Source organism: Mus pahari, chromosome 7, assembly GCF_900095145.1.
Source record: "Mus pahari chromosome 7, PAHARI_EIJ_v1.1, whole genome shotgun sequence".
NCBI classification, from domain to species: Eukaryota; Metazoa; Chordata; class Mammalia; order Rodentia; family Muridae; genus Mus; species Mus pahari.
In genome coordinates, this window is record NC_034596.1 from 73,580,475 (window position 1) to 73,601,488 (window position 21,014).

Sequence of the window (21,014 nt, forward strand, 5' to 3'; positions counted from 1 at the left end):
TATCCCCTTGATCTCCTTTTGTTGTCGGATTGCTCTGGCTAGGACTTCAAGTACTATATTGAATAGGTAGGGAGAGAGTGGGCAGCCTTGCCTAGTCCCAGATATTACTGGGATTGGTTCGAGTTTTTCTAAGGAGAGAACAGAAAGGGTGTGTATGAGTATGGAGAGGGAGTTAATGGAGGAGAAATCTAGATCAGCGTATATTATATGCAAAAAAATAAACAAAATGATGAGGTACCTCTCATTTCTTAGTGACCATACATGCACAAATATCCACGAGCAGACCTCAGAGGAAATGGAGGCTAACCGTCCTAATCCACCAAACAACAAACTCACTGGCGTATATGTGTGAAGAGAGTAATAGAGTAAAGGCAGAGTGAACTCTGTCTGTTCTTGAATTTATTGGACATTCACCTCTTTCAGATGGATGAGATGTTTACTACATCAGCAAAATGTTGTTAGCGTCACATTTTCTTTTATATGTATGTGTTTGTGTGTTTTTTTATTGATTATTTTATTTACATTTCAAATTTTGTCCCCCTCCCATTTCCCCTCCCCAAACCCCATCCCATCCCTCCTTCTGCTGCATTTATGAGGGTGCCACCCCATCCACCCACCCACTTCTGCCTCACCACCCTAGCATCCCTCTATGCTGGGGCATCAGGCCTCCACAGGGCCAAGGGCCTCCCCCCTATTGATACCAGATAATGCAGGCCTCTGCTACATATGCTGCTGGAGTCATGGTCCCTCTATGTGTATTCTTTGGTTAGTGGTTTAGTCCCTGGGAGTTCTGAGGTGTCTGGGTTAATTAATATTGTTGTTCTTTCTATGGAGTTTCAATCCCCTTCAGCTCCTTTCACATTTTATTTTTAAAAATAGATGTCCTTTCAGGTTTTCCTGTTGCTGGGTAGCATTCTTTCCGCTGCTAACAGAAAACTAAATGTTCTGCCTTAATGGGACCTGTTTGTTTTATTGGTAGAAATGGCTCAAGGATGAATTAAATAATGCATACTTTTTTTTCTATTTCTGTATGGAAATCACCTACTTTGAAATATGTGATTGGTTAGTAACTAGATAATTCTTTTATAGACTAATGGAATTGTTCTTTTGTTGTACTTTGTTTCTGATAAACCTTAAAATGGGATGACTATTCAAATGTAAATATGCAGATGACTAGAATTCATAATGGAACACTCACCTTCTGGTCTTTAGCGTCAAATAAAGGGGAAAAGAAATAGTTTTGTGGTACAATTTGAAGTCAGAGATGGTGATAACCTCCAGTCATTTTTTTGTTATTCTGGGTTGTTTTAGCTATTTAATCTATTTTTGTGTTTCCATATAAAGCTGACATTATGTTTTACATTTCTGTGAAATTTAAAATTATGTTGGAATTTTGGTAGGAATTGTGTTGAATTTGTAGATTGCTTACAGTAGGATGGCCATTTTCACAGTATTAGTTACACTGATTCATGAGCATGAGAGCTCTTTCTGTCTTCTGGTGGCTTCATCAGTTTCTTCAGTGTGGTAAGGTTTTAATTATACAATCCTTTCCCCTGAGTGGTTAGAATTATCCCACAGTACTATTTTTTTGTTGTTGAGAGTATTGTAAAAAGATGGCTTTCCTTTTCAGTCTGTTATTTGTACACCCAAAGTTTGGTGGATTTTGAATGCTAATTTTGTATTATGCTCTTTTCCTGAAGTATTAATCAGCTGTAGAACATTCTTAATGAAATTTTTAGTTTCCTTGATGTATAAAACTATATCATGTGTAAATACAAATACTTTGACTTCTTCCTTCCTATTTCTGTCTCCTTGATTGCCTTCAGAAATTTCTAAGACTGCATATACTATGTTGAATAAGTATAGAGATAATGGACATCCTTGTCTTGTTCTTGATTTTAGTGGAAGTGCTTTAACTTCCACTACATTTAGATTGATGTTGGCTGTGGGCTTGTTGAAATTGTGTTTATTATGTAGAAGCATGGCCCTTATATCTTTAGGCTCTCCAAGATGAAGATATATTGCACATACACCTGAAGGTATATTGGATTTTGTAAAAGGCTCTTTTCCATCCAGTAAGATGATCAAGTGATTTTTTTTTTTAAAGATTTATTTATTATATGTAAGTACACTGTAGCTGTCTTCAGACACTCCAGAAGAGGGCGTCAGATCTTGTTACAGATGGTTGTGAGCCACCATGTGGTTGCTGGGATTTGAACTCAGGACCTTCGGAAGAGCGGTCGGGTGCTCTTACCCACTGAGCCATCTCACCAGCCCGATCAAGTGATTTTTGTCTTCAGTCTTTTTATGTGGTATATTGCATTATTGATTTAAGTATGTTGAACCATCTTAATGTCTCTGGAATGAAGCCAATATGATCATTGTGGTTAATTTTTTTCAGGGGGAAATTTTCCTTTTATGTTTAAAAGGAATTTTAGTCCTTCATTTTATTTTTTTGTTGCTGTAGCTGGGTTTTTGTGAAGGTTTGTTGTCATAGTAATTGTACCGTTGTAAAAAAGAATGGGGAGGAAGAACTTGGGATAAACAAATATAATAGTTTAAGGTCTCAGGGTGTGACCTGGCCCTACAGATAGCACAGATCAGAAGACTAAGAACCACATCCAGCAGTTATACATCTCTTCTTTTGAGGAGAACCCCCTCATGTTTAACATTCCTGGTTTCCCTAGTGCTTGTCTTCAAGCACAAAGATCTCTTGCCCTCTATATTGATATTTTCGTGCTTTCCAGGGGTATGGGAAGATACTCCAGTTGATAAGTATGCAGTATTCTGTGCTTAGATGATAGTTTCAAAGACTTACAAAGTGCAACGTGTAATATTTTTATAGTTTTCATATGTTAATCTCAAATGACTATTTGAGTTTTAAGTATATTAAATGTACATTTAATGTTGATTAAACATTAACTACATCATCAAAGAGCTAATGTAAAAATAGTCTTTAATATGTAATACATAAAATAAATATATACAAATAAATGTTCAATTCATTTATACATAAAAATAAATGCTATTAATTTTCTGAGTACTAAGAATTAATAGCTTGTTAAGTAGAAGCAACATAATTTTCATTTTATGTTATTGAAAATTCTGCTTTTTAAAAATATTCTGAAATAATGTAGATCTTGTTCTGATCTCCTTCCTAGACTGAATGAACAAGGTAGTAAAATCTCTTTAGCTTTCTGCTAGAGCCTTGCTTCCACAAAGCCCATTATCTAATAATCATCAAGATCATGGTAAGATTAATTCTTAGGAAGGGAGTTTCTAGGAATGTGTCATAGGACTTAGTGTAATAGTTAAATGTGGTTTCATTTTACTCCGTTGTTGGTTTTGTTTTTTTGTTTTTTTGTTGATGAGGTCAACCATACTCTACCTGGCCTTGTCCTGTGCTGACACTCTTTAAAGACTTTAAAATAAAGTAATCCTTATTTTTACAGATGGAACTGTAAAGATGGAACTCAAAGATCCACCTGCCTCTGCCTCTGAGTGCATGGATTAAATGCCTGCAATAACATGCCTGGTTCTAAAACTGTTGTTGTTGTTGTTGTTGTTGTTGTTGTTGTTGTTGTTGTTGTTGTTATCCTCATCCTCATCATTTTTTAAATTTCACCCTTTTCAGTTGTTTTGGAGAATGTACAAAGTCAGAATCTTTAGTCCACTTCGTCAGAAATTCTAATATAAGCAGTTGTGTAAAAATCAAAATTTATTTTATTTTAGAATTTTTATCAACATCATTTGCTATATATGTATTACTGTAGCATTTGGTAAATATATATATATATATATATATATATATATATATATATATAATATATGCAGATAGATAGATAGATAGATAGATAGATAGATATCACATGTATGTCACAGCATCAGTATTACTATGCCTTGATTGCAATATAGTCTTTTCTTAGACTGTTTCACAGTTGTCTTAAAAGTTAAAAATTACAGGCAATTCTTTTTTATCAGTTTTACTTCTGATTTTGGCAAAAGATAAGAGAATCTTAATTCTTAACTGATATGTGAATGTCGTTTTCAGTGAAAATGATAGAACTTCTAAATATTTCTTTCTGTTCTTGTCATCTGTTAATCTATTCTTCATACAGCCCAGCCAGAGAAACCTTTTAATAACAAGAAGTCAAACCATGAGATTTCTTTTCTTTTTTAAAGAATCATTTAGTGCCCTTCTGTAGCACTTGGAATATAGTATATTAAAGATAGACTTTAGTGCCCTTCCTTCTGTAGCACTCAGAATATAGTATAGTAAAGATAGACTAGGTAGACTGGTTTGTGACTTCTCTCCAGTTTTATTACCAATTTTTCTTCTACTGCACAGCTCTTTTGGCTTCCTTTTTATTGAATGACAAGCCAAACCCTATTCTATTTTTTTAAATTTAGTTTTTTTCCACTTTCTGCCTGAAATATTTTTTCTCTCTTCCCTTTTATATGACTGGGTTTATGGATTTTCATCCACCAATTTCAGTAGGTCTTCTGTAATTATACTTCCATATTATGGCCTATCTCGATTACTATGCTGTTCAAATTTAATTTGATTTAGGGATACTGTGAAATACTTTGAAATAGTAAAGTTGGGAAGTTTTTATAGAACATTAAATTTTTTCAAAGATAATTTTAATTATTTTATGGTATTTTCCGAAAATGTTATCTTTAACATCAATCTCAAAGGAGTTCTGTTTACACTAAGAAAATAACTACTTAAACTTGTTGAGTTTTAATGGAGACATAAATAAACCAAAAGAGACCTGGGAATAGACTTCAATTGGTATAGCATGTAAGATGCCCTGGGATCAATTACCTAAACTCTGCATAATGGTCTGAAATTCCAGTACTGAGTGGAGACAGGAGGATCTGAAGTTCACATTCATCTTTCTAAAAAAACAAAACCTGAAAATTTATGTACATGTGTGTGTGCATGCATGGAAGCATATACTAGTAGGAGTATTATCTAATATCTTTGTGTACAAAACATTTGTTTCTCTGTAAGATTTTGATGCGAAATTGTATAGAATAGAGTCAGACGCAAATTATAAACCAGAGAAGTTACCTTAATTTCTTCTTGCTGTGATAAAATACCCTAACCAAAGCAATTTAAGAAAGGAAGTAAAGTAGATAGCTTGGTTGGTTTTATTTTAGCTCATAGTTGAAGGTACAGCCTATCATGGAGGAGAAGTAGAGATAGCAAGAAAAGAAAAATGGATATAAGCTAGTGCTGTTTGTTTCCTCCATTTAATATAGCCCAGGATCCCCTACCCCATTTACAGTGAAGATGGATTTTCACAAATTAATTAACATATGAATATATTCAAGATAGTCGCTCAGGTATGTCTCTTGACCCATCTCCTGGTGATTCTGGATTCTTTCCAATGACACCACTAACTCTTGCAGATGTCACCTGTGGATTGGCTGTTACTTGCCTAAAGTAGACTTAGAACTCTGGCTGCTCAGATCACTTCCAACTGACAACTAGTGTTTTAGGAAACATTTAAAATGGTGAAATTTTCCTAAAACATAAGGGTGATTATTATAAGACAGTAACAGATCTTAAGACAGTAGTGGTGATATGAAAACAATTGTTAGATTATAAAAATTCATTTTTAACATTATCCCAAAAGAGTAACCTTAAATTTAAATTAGAAAATAAAGGACTGCTAATTCAATCATGTCTTTTTCTGTTTCAGTTTAGTGTGTTAAACTAAAACAGACTTCTATTCCCAAAATAGTTACAGTCTGTTGTCACAGAAGACTCCCCCCACCATAAACTAAGACTACTATAAAAGATATACTTTATTTAAAATGTTAAGCTACAAATATTTATCCTTCTGAGCCATCTGTTCAGTTAAGTAATCATAAGAATTTTAGACTGAATTCTGAAAAATGGAAATACTTGAAAAATCTTAGCATTGCTGACTCTTGATTTTTTAACAGCATGTGTCTTCATTTGAGCAGAAATAGAATACTGATTCTCACTTGTGAAGCATTACATTAAGTTCATTTAAAAACAAGAGTTTTAAACATTCTTAACACAAAATATTCTGTATGAATAAAATAAGTTCATTCAAATACCCAACTCCTACTCTAAATGAAAGTAAAGAAAAAGGCTTTATTGATAAGATAATATATATGTCAATTCTTTAGACTTTAGAGAGCTCTATTCCTAGAATGTACTATCATTTAAAATCAGTATCTCCAATCACTGTAAATGTGATGGCATATCAACTGCGAGGGAGGGAGAGACAGGATGACAGGAATCACAAGTCAGGTGTTACCTATACTACACAGGTAGAGCCTGCCCCAACCCAGAACTGAACTTTATCTGCTTTGGTTTTTGGTAGTTGACTATCAGATTTTTTTTTTTTTTTTTTAAATTATAAGCTGGGCATGGTGGCGCACACCTTTAATCCCAGCACTCGGGAGGCAGAGGCAGGCGGATTTCTGAATTAGAGGCCAGCCTGGTCTACAAAGTGAGTTCTGGGACAGCCAGGGCTACACAGAGAAATCCTGTCTTGAAACACTTAGATATTTTCAGTCTGTTGACCTCTAGGTTGAGAAGATGTGAATGGGAATTTTAAACTTTTTTAAAAGAGTTCATTCAACAATGTGTACATGATTCTGAAACTTTTATTGAGTTCTACAAACCTTTTAAAAGTGTTAAGTCCATATTACTATATTTTTGGGGTTTTAATACTTTTTATTAATTTTTAGTGCAATATATATGTGATCACAGTTTCCCCTCTCCCAATGTCCCCCAGGTTCTCCCCATTTCCATACTCACTCAAATCCACGACCTTTCTTTTTCCTTCTTTAGAGTATAGGACTCATAGCTGTGTTGGTAGTTAGTTTCTCAACAGCTGGCATGCAGAGTGCCTTCCAGTCTTGTAGGGCTGGTCAGTCACTAGGGGAAGGCTCTAGTTCAGTACTGTCAGTTTGTGGAGAGTAGCCAATAGACTCAACAATTTCTTGAGATTTTGGGACGTATGTTTGAGGATCCTTTGGCAAAACTCACCTCGATGTAATCCAATACTGGCACTCAAGGTTTCAGTGTTGTTGAGTGTCATTATGGCTTAAAACCATAATCTTAACAACATTTCAATTGAGTTAATATTGTACGGTTGGCCCTTTTATTGACGAGTTTCAGAAATTTGTGCTGTTAAATATTATCTCCTCTTTTGTACTTTTTACTTTTTCACTTTTCTTTTTGTCTTAAATTACTCCACTACTTTTAAATTTCTTTCCATTGTGAACCTCTTGCTTTTTCCAAAGAGAAAATGTTAGATTATGGAGGTTATTTTTGTCATATACTTACTATGTAAGTTCATTTGTATTGTTGAGTGTTTGAAAAACATCTAGTTCAAGTTTATGATCTTTCCTAAAGTGCCCTAAGATAAAAGGAGAGACAGCAGATCTAAGATCATATGAAGTGCAATTTATCGGATACTTAGAGAAAGTTGGTACCAAGTATCAACATCATCAGGTGGATCCATACAATTTGCATAAAGAGAAATTATTTATTAGCATAAAATAACTCGTTTTAGGCTAGAATATACCTAGCAGGTGCATCCTAGTAGTAAGGCTGTTTATAAAAACCTAAGTATAACTAACTTTAATGGTTCTTTCTACTTATGCTTTGTTTGGAAGGCATGCAGCAAAAACTAACTGTGGTTACTCAGGGCTAATTGTAATAGCTGTGATTTGAGGTGATTGTACTCCTTGCAAAACTAGGATGTGTTCATTGAAAGAGAGCCTGTTATCTGGCATCACTTGGTCCTGTGGAGGCTTGATGACCCAGGATAGGGGAATGCTAGGCCTCTGAGCCAGGAACAGGAGGGTGGGTGGGGGAGCACTCTCATAGAGTTGAGAGGGGATGGGGGCTTATGGAGGGGAAAATAGGAAGAGGGATACCATTTGACATGTAAATACATGAAATAACCAATAAGAAAACAAACAAAATAAAACAGGGGTCAGCTGCTTCTGTCCATTGGTTGGGTGCAAATATCTGCATCTGTCTCTTTCAGCTACTTATTGTGTCTTTCTGAGGGCAATCATGACAGATTCCTTTTTTGTGAGTGCTCCATAGCCTCAGTAATTGTGTCATGCCTTGGAACCTCCTGTCATTGGACCTTCTTTTCCTCAGGCTCCTCTCCAATTCTATCCCTGTAATTCTTTCAGACAGGAACAATTTTGGGTCAGAGTTGTGACTGTGGGATCGCAACTCCATCCCTCATTTGATGTTCTGTCTTCTTGCTGGAGGTGGGCTCTATAAGTTCCCTCTTCCTACTGTTGGGCATTTCATCTAAGGTCCCTCCCTTTGAGTCCTGGGAGTCTCTCACCTTCCAGGTCTCTGGTGCATTCTGGGGGGTCCCCACATCCTCCTGTTTCCTGAGGTTGCCTGTTTCCATTCTTTCTGCTGTCCCTCAGGGATTCATTCCTTTTCCATCACCCAATACCAGATCAGGTTCCGCACTCTGCCCCCCACTCCCCCCCCCATCTCCACTTCCGAGACATGGTACTGGAGAGGCAGTTGAGAGCTCTACATCTGGATCCACAGGCAGCCAGAAGAGCAATACTGTACCTGACTCAGGCTATTGAAACCCATATCCAGTGACCCACTTCCTCTAACAAGGCCACACCTTTTACTCCTCCTCAAGCAGCACCACTCCCTGATGACTAAGCATTCAAATATATGAGCCTTTAGATGACATTCTTTTTATTATTTTTTATTATATATTTTCTTTATTTACATTTAAAATGTTATCCCCTTTCCTAGTTTCCCCTCTGAAAATCCCCTATCCCCTTCCTCCTCCCCCTGCTCCCCAACCCACCCACTCCTGCTTCCTGGCCCTGGCATTCCCCTCTACCTTCACAGGGCCAAGGACCTCTCCTCCCATTGATGACCAACTAGGCCTTCCTCTGCTAAATATATCGCTAGAGTCACAAGTAACACCATGTGTTTTCTTTGACTGATGGTATAGTTCCAAGGAGCCCGGGGGTATGGTTACTTCATATTCATGTTCCTCCTATGGGGCTTCAGATCCCTCCAGCTCACTGGGTATTTCTCTTGCTCCTTCATTGGAGACCTTCTGTGCCGTCCAAATGGATGACTGTGAGCATCCACTTCTGTATTTGCCAGGCACAGGCAGAGCCTTGCAGAAGATATCAGGCTCCTGTCAGCAGGCTCTTGTTGGCATCTGCCTAGCGACTAGGTTTGGTAGTTGTTTATGGGGTGGATCCTCAAGTAGGGCAGTCTCTGGATGGTCTTTCCTTCAGGCTCTGCTCAGAACTTTGTCTCTGTAACTCCTTCCTAAGGTGTTTTGTTCCCCATTCTAAGAAGGAACAAAGTATCCACACTTTGGTCTTCCTTCTTCTCCAGTTTCATGTGTTTTGTAAATTGTATCTTGGGTATTCTAAGTTTCTGGGCTAATATCAGTGATTGCATAGCATGTGTGTTCTTTTGTGATTGGGTTACCTCACTCAGGATGATATCCTCCAGATACATCCATTTGCCTAAGAATTTCATTGTTTTTAATAGCTGAGTAGTTCTCTATTGTGTAAATGTACCACATTTTCTGTATCCATTCTTCTGTTGAGGGATATCTGGGTTCTTTACAGATTCTGGCTATTATAAATAAGGCTGCTATGAACATAGTGGAGCACGTGGATCTTTCCCCAATCTTTTGGTGGCCTTTTTGTCTTATTGACAGTGTCTTTTGCCTTATAGAAACTTTGCAATTTTATGAGGTCCCATTTGTGGATTCTTGATTTTATAGCACAAGCCATTGCTGTTGCTGTTCTGTTCAGGAATTTTCCCCTTTGAGGCTTTCTCACACTTTCTCCTCTATAAGTTTCAGTGTCTCTGGTTTTATGTGGAATTACTTGATCCACTTATACTTGAGCTTTGTACAAGGAGATAAGAATGGATCAATTCCCATTCTTCTACATGATAACTGCCAATTGTGCCAGCACCATTTGTGAGCAATTGTGATAAAAACTGCATGATACTGGTACAGTGACAGACAGATAGATCAATGGAATTAGAATTGAAGACCCAGAAATGAACCTACACACCCATGGTCACCTGATCTTTGACAAGAGAGCTAAAACCATCTTGTGATTGCTTTCTTTTTTCTCCCAAGTGAGACTGAGGTGTCTGTCCTTACTTGGGCACTACAGCTTGTTAAACTTTTTGAGTTCTGTGGCCTGTATCTTGGGTATTTTGTACTTTTTTTTTTTAAGCTAATGTCCACTTATTAGTGAGTATATGCCATGCATGTCATTTTGGGTCTGAGTTACCTCACTCAGGATATTTTCTAGTTCCATTGATTTGCCTGCAAAACTCAGGATGTCCTTGTTCTTAATAGCTGAATAGTATTCCATTCTGTAAATGAACCACATTTTCTGATTCCATTCTTATGTCATGGGACATCTAGATTGTTTTCAGCTTCTGGCTATCACAAATAAGGTCGCTATGAACATAGTGGAAAACATGCTCCTGTGGCATGGTGGGGCATCTTTTGGGTATATTCCCAAGAGTGGTATAGCTGGATCTTCAGGTAGATCTATTTCCAGTTTTCTAAGGAACCTCCAGATTGATTTCCAGAGTGGATATACCACTTTGCAATCCCAACAGCAGATATTTGGACCCAACCAATGGACAGAAGCAGCTGACCCCTGTTGTTGAATTAGGGAAAGCTGAAAGAAGCTGAGGAGAAGGGCAATCCTGTAGGAGGACTAGCAGTCTCAATTAATCTGGACCCCCAAGATCTCTCAAACAGTGGATCACCAGTCAGCATACACCAGCTTATATGAGGCCCCCAACACACATACAGTAGAGGACTTCTGGGTCTGTGTTTATTCAGAGATGATGCACCTAACCCTCAAGAGACTGGAAGCCCCGTTTATGTGGGGGTCGGGGATGGGGACTTCCACTTGGGTGGGGAGGAGGTGTGGGATGTGCAGCAGTCTGAGGGTGGATAGGGGTGGGGTGGGGAATGGAATGTGGAGTGTAAAAAATAAATTTAAAATAAAATAAAAACAGAAAAATAAATAAATAAATAATTCAAAGAAAAAAGGAAAGAACAATAGAAAGAGAGAGAGAGAGAGAGAGAGAGAGAGAGAGAGAGAGAGAGAGAGAGAGAGAGAGAGAGAGAGAGAGAGAGAGAGAGAGAGAAAGAGCAAGTGTGCGAGCCTGTATTTTATGATATTCTGTTCTGGTTATGTGCAACTGTAGATGAAAACTAAGAATTTATACCGTTATCAATTACTTTATTTGCTTTCATTATTAACATATAAATAACAAGAATTAATTGTGCAGAATCCAGATGTGTATGAAGTACAGTGAGCTAGAGAAGAATACTGCATCAAACCTTGCTGGAATTCCCACTACTCCACCAAAACTGTTCTTCCCTGACTTATCACTGTTAAAATACTTGCTTACTTTTTGTTGTTGTTGTTCTCTGTGCCTTTTTTTTTTTTACTTTGTTTAAAAGTTATTGGGTGCCTAGAAATCTTCTAGAATTAGTTTTTACTTTGTTTTGTTGGTTTTTTTGTTAGTTTTGTGAGGAAGCGTCTTTGTGACCCCAACTGACCTGGGTACTAATACACTCTGGACTTGAATTCTTGATATCAGCTTGCATCAGTATTCTGGGTGCTGAGATGAAATTTAAAATTATTCCCATCTTACCAGTTCCTTTCAGTCCATTTTATATACTTTTTCCTGATGTTCAAGCACCCTGAGCTTTGTTATATGCCTACTTATCCCTCCCCCTCTCGCTCATCCTCTCTCACTCCCCACTTTCTTTTTTTCTTTTTCCTCATAATAGCTATACTCTGAAATTCTGAAGGCTAATATGCTATAAAATAGGAAATCTTTTCCACATCAGCATGATGCCTTAATTGGAAAGTTCTACATGACTTCTTGCAGGCATATTAAAGATGTGTTTAAAAAAAAAAAAAAACTACCCAAAGGCTGTGTGTTTGTATAAAACATATGGCCAGCAACATGAGTCAGTAGGTAAAGGTATCTGCCACCAAGCCTAAGTACCTGAATTTCATCCTGGAGCCTGTATGGCAGAAGGATAGAACTGACACCAGAAAGTTGTCCTTTGGTGTCCACATGCCCATGGTGACACCCTCCCCCACACACAAATAAATAAATATGCTTTATTTTTGAAATACCAATGATTATTTTGTTTAGAATTGGGTCCCATCTTTAAGTGATGTATATGGAATATTACAAAAAACAAAAATTGGAGATCTGAAATACCTGTCGTCATGTATACTTCACATAAGATTTCAGTACTATTTGTAGTCTTGAAGCTATTATTATCAGTGTGACTGCCAATGTATAATATTTCTATTAGCTTATTCTAGAATCTATCCTTCATCAAAAGATGGACAGTTGTGTAATGCAGTTTGGAGTAAGTCATTTTATGACCTAGGCTCTGATATAGACAATGATACTGATAACATGCTAAAACTATGGATATTTAAAATGCATCTGTGTTTAATGATGCCATGAAAGTTAAAATTTCATTTCTAGAAGTTATCTCAAAGGTGAAAATCATCATTTTTTGTTAAAGTTTGAAATAGGTTTATTCTTGAACAATTCAAACACCTCTCCCCCAATACAAATAAGTTATTTATTACTTAGTTTTTCCGTTGGGTTTTTCTGAATTGCTTCTGTTTACTGAATATTTTCCTCTAACATTTACAGTTTCCATTCTCCTTTCTATGTTTGTTAAAAATTGTTTTTAACAACTTGGTCTTATAGTTGTGCTATCACTTCATTAGTGATATATATATATGTGTGTGTGTGTGTGTGTATTTATATATGTATATATGTATATATATGTATGTATAAGTGTTATTGTCATACAGGTTTCTTTTTATTGTTTGTTTTCCTTTTTTAAAAAAAACGGGATTTCTTTATGTAGCCCTTGTTGTCCTGAAGGTACATAGACTAGGCTAGCCTCAAACTCAGAGATCCACCTGCCTCACTCTTCTGAGAACTAGGATTAAAGGTCTGCGCCCCCACACCTAGCTGTTCTATTGGGTTTTAATCCCATTGAGACCATTAAAACATAGATATTGCTAAACATGCCTTCCTTTTTTCTCTTTTCTTTAGAAATAATGTTCTTTTTTGGCAATTTAATCCCTATATACGATGTTATGTGATTTTATTTATCCCATTCCATTACTCTTTGTCAGCTCCCTTTTTCCATATGTTATACTATTACAGAAAATTGCACCTTTTCTCTAGCAGGAAATAGCAGGCAGTAGCCCCTAAGGATGGAATGGGTCCTTGTAAGCCCCGTTCTCCTCCGTGACAGATAATTGCAGGGTCCAATCTCATGCAGACATTCATAGCTGCTTTGTATGTTCCAGACTGCAAGAGCCATGTTATATCTGGTTTGCCTAACCTTCTTAATGGTCAAAACCATTCCCTTTGGTTTGAAGTTATATAAATACTTAATTGGAGACTTATCTTCCTATATCTTTCGAGGAGCAGATTCAAGTATCTAAGGTACTGTTAACATTAAACATGAGAAAATTAATTGTTTCTGTAAACAGGATTGCAGTTGATCATACCAATGTGACTTTGTATTTGTGTTCCATTATCAACCATTTTTACCATAGCGTCTTTGAATCATGTTAATAACAATTTGGAATTGTTTTTGTAATCTATTCCATTTTACTGATTATTTCATGTGTTGATTTTAATTAACTGCTTAACTGTTAAGACTTCTTTAAAAACCTGTTAGACATCTAACTTTATAATGATAATGTCTTTAAAACTTTCTATTTTGAAATAATTTAAACTTACATATTAGGGCTCAAACTGTGTGTAATTTGCAGGATTATTTTTCTCTGTTTCCCTTTGATAATACTGGACACATCTCTAAGACTATTTAAAAATATATATCAAAATCAATATTTGTTTATTATTTGTGATAGTTGTTCTACACTGATATAAGATGATAATTATTGGGAAAACTAGGAAGTGAGGCAGGATATGTTAACTTCACTTTTTGTTCAAGTTTTGGAAACCTTAAACTATTCCAAGAAATTGAGTTTATTAATTAAACAAATAAAAATGGATTTATTCTTGGTTCTTGATATATGTTGTGATAGAGTCCAGCAATAAATGTAGCAGCTTTAGAATTATTAAAACCATCAATAATGGAAGTTTAATTCAAAATGAAAAGCCAATGAAATGCGTCTTTTCTTGGTAGTCATTTGTTGCCTGTTTTTTCTAAACTAATAAATGAAAAATGAAACAAAAATGTTTTCCCCCATGGCTATTGATGTGGGTCTTGGGAGATTTCTGGTGGTACTCTAATGCTAATGCAATATATTATTTATGGGCTCTTACCCTGTTGCTGGTTTTAAGAGTATTTTCTTCTCCTAATTTCAGGTTGGGTGGGACTATATCAGCATACAAGATAGTACCAGATGAAATAGAAGAAATCAAGGTATAGTATGAAATTTTCATGCCTACAAAGGCTTAGCATTTTAGTTGCTAGGTGTGGGAAAAATTGTTACTTCTTAAATATTGAATCAAACATTAATCTCCTGTTTACTCAAGTTAAAAATACATTCATATTACAGAAGCACCATCAAATTTTATATACTGTTTACAATACCATTATGGGAAAAATTTAAGGGGAATATAATAGAAACCCTTTCTATGTGATTCGTTGAAAAATAAGATAGTATTATGTGTAAGCATTAATATACTTAGTTATCTTTTTATTTTTTAATTTAATTTAATTTTTTTTTACTTAATCACTTTACATACAGTTCACTGCCCTTCTCTCAGTCATCTCCCCACAATTCTTGCCCCATCCCTCACTCCTTTTCTCCTCTAAGCAGGTGGAGGCCCTTTGGGTATCCCTCCACCTTGGCACTTCAAGTCTCTGTGCGGCTAGTAACTTCCTCTGCCACTGAGGCAGACAATGCAGCCCCGATAGAAGAGCATATTCCACATGTAGACTTTTGTAGTAGCTCCCCTACCAGTTATAAGTAATATTAGTCTTGTAGGTATTTCCTTGTTCTCTTTTAAATATAAATATCAATTTCAATTGAAATCAATGTTTCAGTGAATCAAGAATTAACATCACTTTTTAAAAAGAACAATACAACAATTTCTATCTTTACATGTTACAAAATCTTGTCAGTAAGTTGCCTTTGACCAAAAGCAATTTACCAAATCTTGAAATCTGAACTTACTGTTTCATTAATGAAACCTGACAGTTAGTAGTAGTAGTCAAAGATAAGCAATTATATCCCTGTACCTGTAGTAAATCTTCAGTTCCCTTTTTATGACCTTTGATTAATATTTTACAACCTCTTGTAATATGCTTTAAGTTATAGATGTCTGCTTGCTACCTTAGAAGCCATTAACTCATGACACTTGAAGACTGGCAGAGTTCTCAATGCATTTTTGACATCAGAAAGGACCTAAGAGCAGTCCTATTATAAAAGAGCTTAATAATTACTAATATAATTTTAGAAATTATTATAGGATCATCATTAGGAATTAAAAAATCTATTTGTCTTTATAGCATCATTACAAGATAGTATATCTTCGTTGTTTTGCAGAGGTCTGCTCAAAAGAATGGGCTAATACCTAGTAATTGTTGTATATATTTAGCAATAACAGGTAAAGCATATTAATAGCAGGAATCTTTCCTAAAGTGAAATTCTCAGCATTGCCTAGAGAAGCAATTCCATCATTAACTTTAAGAGTACATGCTGGAACCATTTCAGGAAGATTACCTGCTAGTTTTTAACTTCTCCTTGATGGCTCCTAGCACAACTTGAAAAATTTTATGCAGCAATAACATTATGTGAGCTAAAGATATAGCATAGAGTACGTTCACATTAGAAGCAATATATTTGTATTTACATAATTTATAGAAAATCTGACTGTAAAGTGTTGTACTTTTTGTAAAGTTTTTATTTTTTTTTGTTTGTTTTAGAATTCATGAGTTATATCAAGAGGTTCCTTAAAATGAACAACTTTTACCTGATATGAAATATGATTGTTATACCAAATCAATGATTTTATATCAAAAATACTTTTGAATTTGAGCATTGAGGCATAAAATTTTTTTTAATGTATTGGTAGAGACACTGTTAAAACTTATTTCATTAGCATTTAAGATTACCAATACCATTTTTAACTGAAATCAAGTAATACTTTTGGTGGAGTTTTCACTGTTTTTGACAAAGAACCCAGAAATTTATTTTTATTTATTTGTTTTGGTTTCTGTTTTCTTTCTTTTTTTTGTTTTTTGTTTTTGTTGTTGTTTTTGTTTTTGTTTTTCAACAGAGGGCTTTTCTGTGTAGACCTGGTTGGCCTAGAACTCACTCTGTAGATCAGACTGGCCTCAAACTCAGAAATCCGCAAGCCTCTGCCTCCCAAGTGCTGGGATTAAAGATGTGCACTACCATTGCCCGGCTTGGTTTTTCAGTACTAGATTCCTCTGTATAATAGAACTGGCTGTCCTGGGCCTTGCTTTGTTAGACCAAGCTGGCCGTCAGTTCACAGAGCTCCACCTGTCTCTGCCTCCCTTGTGCTGGGATTAAAGCAGTGTGATACCATGCCCAGCTAAAGCCAAGAAATCTTAAACTATCAAAAGTATATGATGTAGCTTAAGCTTGATGTGCTCTTTTTAATGTACTATGTAAATAAATACACATATATTTAGGAATATAATGAATGTTAGGCAATACCCCACCCCAAGAAAACCTAGACTAGAAAACCTCAAAAAAAAACTGGAAAGACAAAGCAAACGACACAAATACATCATGGCTTGATAAATCACATAGCTGTTAGTACATTATTTTTGATGTATTCTGATTTTCAGTGTAGTCTGGACAGGATGTTAAAGAAGCTTTTAACCTGTAATCACTAACAGGCAAAGAAGGCTTCTGTGGATTCTCTCATAAGCTTTTTCTCTAGCTGGAGGATAAAGACCAGATTGGCCTAAGAGTATAGAAAAACAGTTCAACACTCTTCACTTGTTTCTAACTAAATCTTGAAGAAAAAAAAGGTCAGTTAACCCTTTATTTTGCAGATCCCCATAGATATCTTATTTTCCATCTGAACCCCTCCATCCTTGTCCATAGACATAAGACACTCATTCAGAAATAGCATGACTGAACAAGACAATGCAAAGTGAAGCTAATCATTGTTATCTTAACTTTTTCCTTTTTTATGTCAGTGATGCCTAATTGAAAGGCCACTCTTCATTCCTTCGCCTTATCAATAATAATCCTGTGTGAATGACACCACACAGGATCAGTTAATCAATTCTTCCCCTATTCCTGGTCTTAGCAATGGGATAAGCTGGTACCCAGTTTTGACAGGAAAGTCTTTTTGGGTCGAAGAGGGAAAATGAACCTCTAGTTCCCAGTATGAGTCAGCATTTCTTTTTTGTCAGGGTGTTATCAGTGTAACCAACAAGATCCTGAACACATGTATCCATGTGGTCTCTAACCTACTCCACAACATTGGGAATAGTTACCAAAGTAAATATTCTCATGAACTTCAGATGCTGAGTGTAAAATGTCCTTTTCTACCAAGAAGCAAGAAGATAGTCATCAGACAACAAATCAAATATGAATCAAATGCTGAAATTATTTACTAAGAATTTGTAAGATTGTATCTTCTAGATATAACAGGAAAATTATCCATCTCAACAATATAGCTGCCTATGTAAAACCTGAACAATGATACTAGTCGACATGGCCAATCCAAGAGATGGGGGGAATCTCTTTGGATTCACTCCTAAATGAAGACCTAATGATAATTAACAATTTCTGAGAAAGGGGAAATTAATCTTCTACAGGGAAGAGCCCCCTAATTGATTATCCAGTATCAAATGGTCAGCCCCAAAACATGTTCATATAAGCAAAACTGAATAGATTCATCTAGTTGTAACTATATACTTATTCATTTGTATATACGTTCTTGACAATTTAAAAACCTGTGAATTTAAGAGGAAGCAGAGAAAGTGTGACTGGTCAGAGATAAGAAAGAAGGGAAATTATATACTAATATTTTTAAATTAATCATAAAGAAAAAATTATTTTAAAATTTAAACTGTTATAAAAATGATATCATACACAATTCTGAATTCTGTTCAAAACAAATGTGATATCTTCTGAAAATTAAAAAGTTACAAAAAGAATCCAAATAGAAATTATAAAACTGAAATCTAAAGAAATAAAAAAAATGCAGGTGAAAAAAAGGGTAATCATTGTATCTGGAGAAACTGCTAAGTTCTCAATAATGGACCCACTCTTAATTGTATACCTTGACAGGAACCAAAGCTGTGTAATCCTCTATGTCCTGCAAGGAAAGATAAAATTCCGTTTTGGACTGAGGTTCAAAAGGTTATTGTTCTTTCTTATTTCACCAAGGTTACCTTGTGTAAAATGTTCATCTGCAGCAAAGGTATCTATTTTTACATAGAGGTTTTCTCTTACCTTCCTGCTAGTGTGTTGGTCTATTTCATAACAGTACAAGTTACAGGTTTACTTGCAAGTTCTCAATATTCCAGGAAGATCATTATAATCCCTCAGAGTGAATTTCTTTATGAATCTTTTGTGCATTGGCCTTAGAAATCTAGCTAGTCCACAGTCAGTTGTTTTGATTGGGCTTCATGACCTGCCACACTTGGAATGTGTTTTTTTAATGTTAATTTTTTTATTAGATATTTTCTTCATTGACATTTCAAATGCTATCCTGAAAGTCCACTATACCCTCTTCCCACCCTGCTCCCCAACATACCCATTCCCACTTCCTGGCCCTGGTACTGGGGCATATAATCTTTGCAAAACCAAGGGCCTCTCCTCCCATTGATGGCTGACTAGGCCATCCTTTGCTACATATGCAACTAGAGACACAAGCTCTGGGGTTACTGGTTAGTTCATATTCTTGTTCCTCCTCTAGGGTTGCAGACTAGCATGTTTTATCAGAGTGTAGTTCTCTTTCAAACACTAATGTCTTCCCATCCATTGGCTGGTGAGGGAATACATTCCAGTTCTTTTTGTTGTGCTTGAGAGTCCAGTGGTAGTACTTCCTTTGCAGCTGTGCCTCTTGTGTGCAAAGCAGGGCAGACAGACACAGCACAAAAGAATTCATGAAAAATGATGGTGTACAGGCAGGTATGATGTCAAGCTGCAGTGGATTTGCAGGTTTTTCATGCTGTTTGCTCCACAGTAGTGTATTGGTTTTGCTTATTTTGTGTTCCTTACATTAATCTCCTCTGGGTCCTCAGTTAAGTTCTTTGATTTGTCCTCCTGTAGTTTGTTCACAGTGGGTTTGCTGCTTGAATTGAATCTTCAAAATATGGCTTTTAAAATTATCAGCTTATTCATTAAACACACAACTTTGGTAAATAAAACATATATTTTAAATGCAAAAGGGAGGTATCTAAAGTATATGGCAGATTTTATGGTAGAATAGCTCATAGATCCTATTTATGTCATTTTTAGTTAGTAATAGATAATAGGCACTTCATATGTACTATTTTAAAAATGTTGGGAGATGGCAGTAAATCATTTAGCCTAATATGCACGGTTACCTAATTTGAAGAGCAAAAGCCATAACTGAAATAATAAGTCACTTTAATTATATAAGTGATACGTTCCTATTGGAACCAGCCCTGCAACATCTTGGGCATGAACTCGGTGGAGGGTACCAAGATCCCCAGAGGACTCTCCACGCTGCAGGTGCCTTAGCACACCTGGGATCTTGAGATCACTGTTGAGTGGAATGCAACAAAAAGACCCGGAGGGTCTTGTGCCAGCAGGAACAGGGACAAAGGAAACACGCCCAACCAGGTTGGTGCCAGCCCCGCGCCATCTTGGGCTCGAACTCAGCAGGTCCTAGAACACCCAGGATTTTGGGATCACTGAGACTAGTCTACACAGGAGAGCACATGGGCAGCAGAAGCAACAGTGCTTCTTGGACAGGGTCCCTTTGGGCCTTAATCCACAGCCAAGAGACAGAGCTGAGACCCAGACCCCTAGACACCTTCCCTGCCAGGGGAGAGTCGGCCTCCAGGGATGGCTCTGACCACAGGACTCAAGAGGTGGATCTGAGCTCCAGACTTCTGGGCACCTTCCCTGAAAGAGGAGATCTTGCCTGCAGAGAGTGCTCTGAACACTAGGACTCAGGAGAGAGTTGGACTCCCAGGAGTTCTGGCAGAGGCTAAAGAATCACAGGAGGAACAAGCTCCAGCCAAAGACAGCTAGAACATCTAATACCAGAGATTACCAGTTGGCGAAAGGCAAACATAAGAATCTTACTAAACAGAAACCAAGACCACTTGGCATCATCAAAACCCAGTACACTCACCACAGCAAGTCCTGGATACCCCAACACACCCAAAAAGCACGATTCTGATTGAAAATCATATCTCATGATTCTGGTAGAGGATTTTAAGAAGGGCATTAAAAACTCACTTAAAGAAAAAGAGGAGACCACTGCTAAACATGTAGAAGCCCTTAAAGAATTACAGGAAAACACTGCTAAACAGATAGAAGTTCTTAAAGAGGAAACACAAAAATCCCTTAAAGAATTACAGGAAAACACAACCAAACAGTTGATGGAATTGAACAAACCCATCAAAGATCTAAAAATGGAAGTAGAAACAATGAAGAAAACCCAAAGGGAGACAACTCTGGAGATAGAAACCCTAGGAATGTGTGAGGATATGGAGAAAGAGGAACACTCCTCCATTGCTGGTAGGACTGCAAGCTGGTACAACCACTCTGGAAATCCATTTGGTGGTTCCTCAGAAAATTGGACAAGGTACTGCCAGAAGATCCAGCAATACCTCTCCTGGGCATATACCCAGAAGATGTTCCAACTTGAAATAAGGACACATGCTCCACTATGTTCATAGCAGCCTTATTTATAATAGCCAGAAGTTGGAAAGAACCCAAATGTCTCTCAACAGAAGAATGGA

General features: G+C 36.5%; 1 protein-coding gene and 1 pseudogene across 11 annotated transcripts in view; one reads left to right on the top strand and one right to left on the bottom strand.

Annotated features, from left to right (window-relative positions):
* Gphn (gephyrin) overlaps positions 1-21,014 on the top strand; it is a 418,076-nt gene that overhangs the window by 109,896 nt on the left and 287,166 nt on the right. For all 11 annotated transcript variants that reach the window (XM_021201556.2, XM_021201558.2, XM_029541198.1 and 8 more), the window contains exon 3: positions 14,444-14,501. In XM_021201556.2, the coding sequence (XP_021057215.1) occupies positions 14,444-14,501 (58 nt within the window). The remainder of the gene's footprint in view (positions 1-14,443; positions 14,502-21,014) is intronic.
* LOC110324610 overlaps positions 16,932-21,014 on the bottom strand; it is a 13,193-nt pseudogene continuing 9,110 nt past the window's right edge.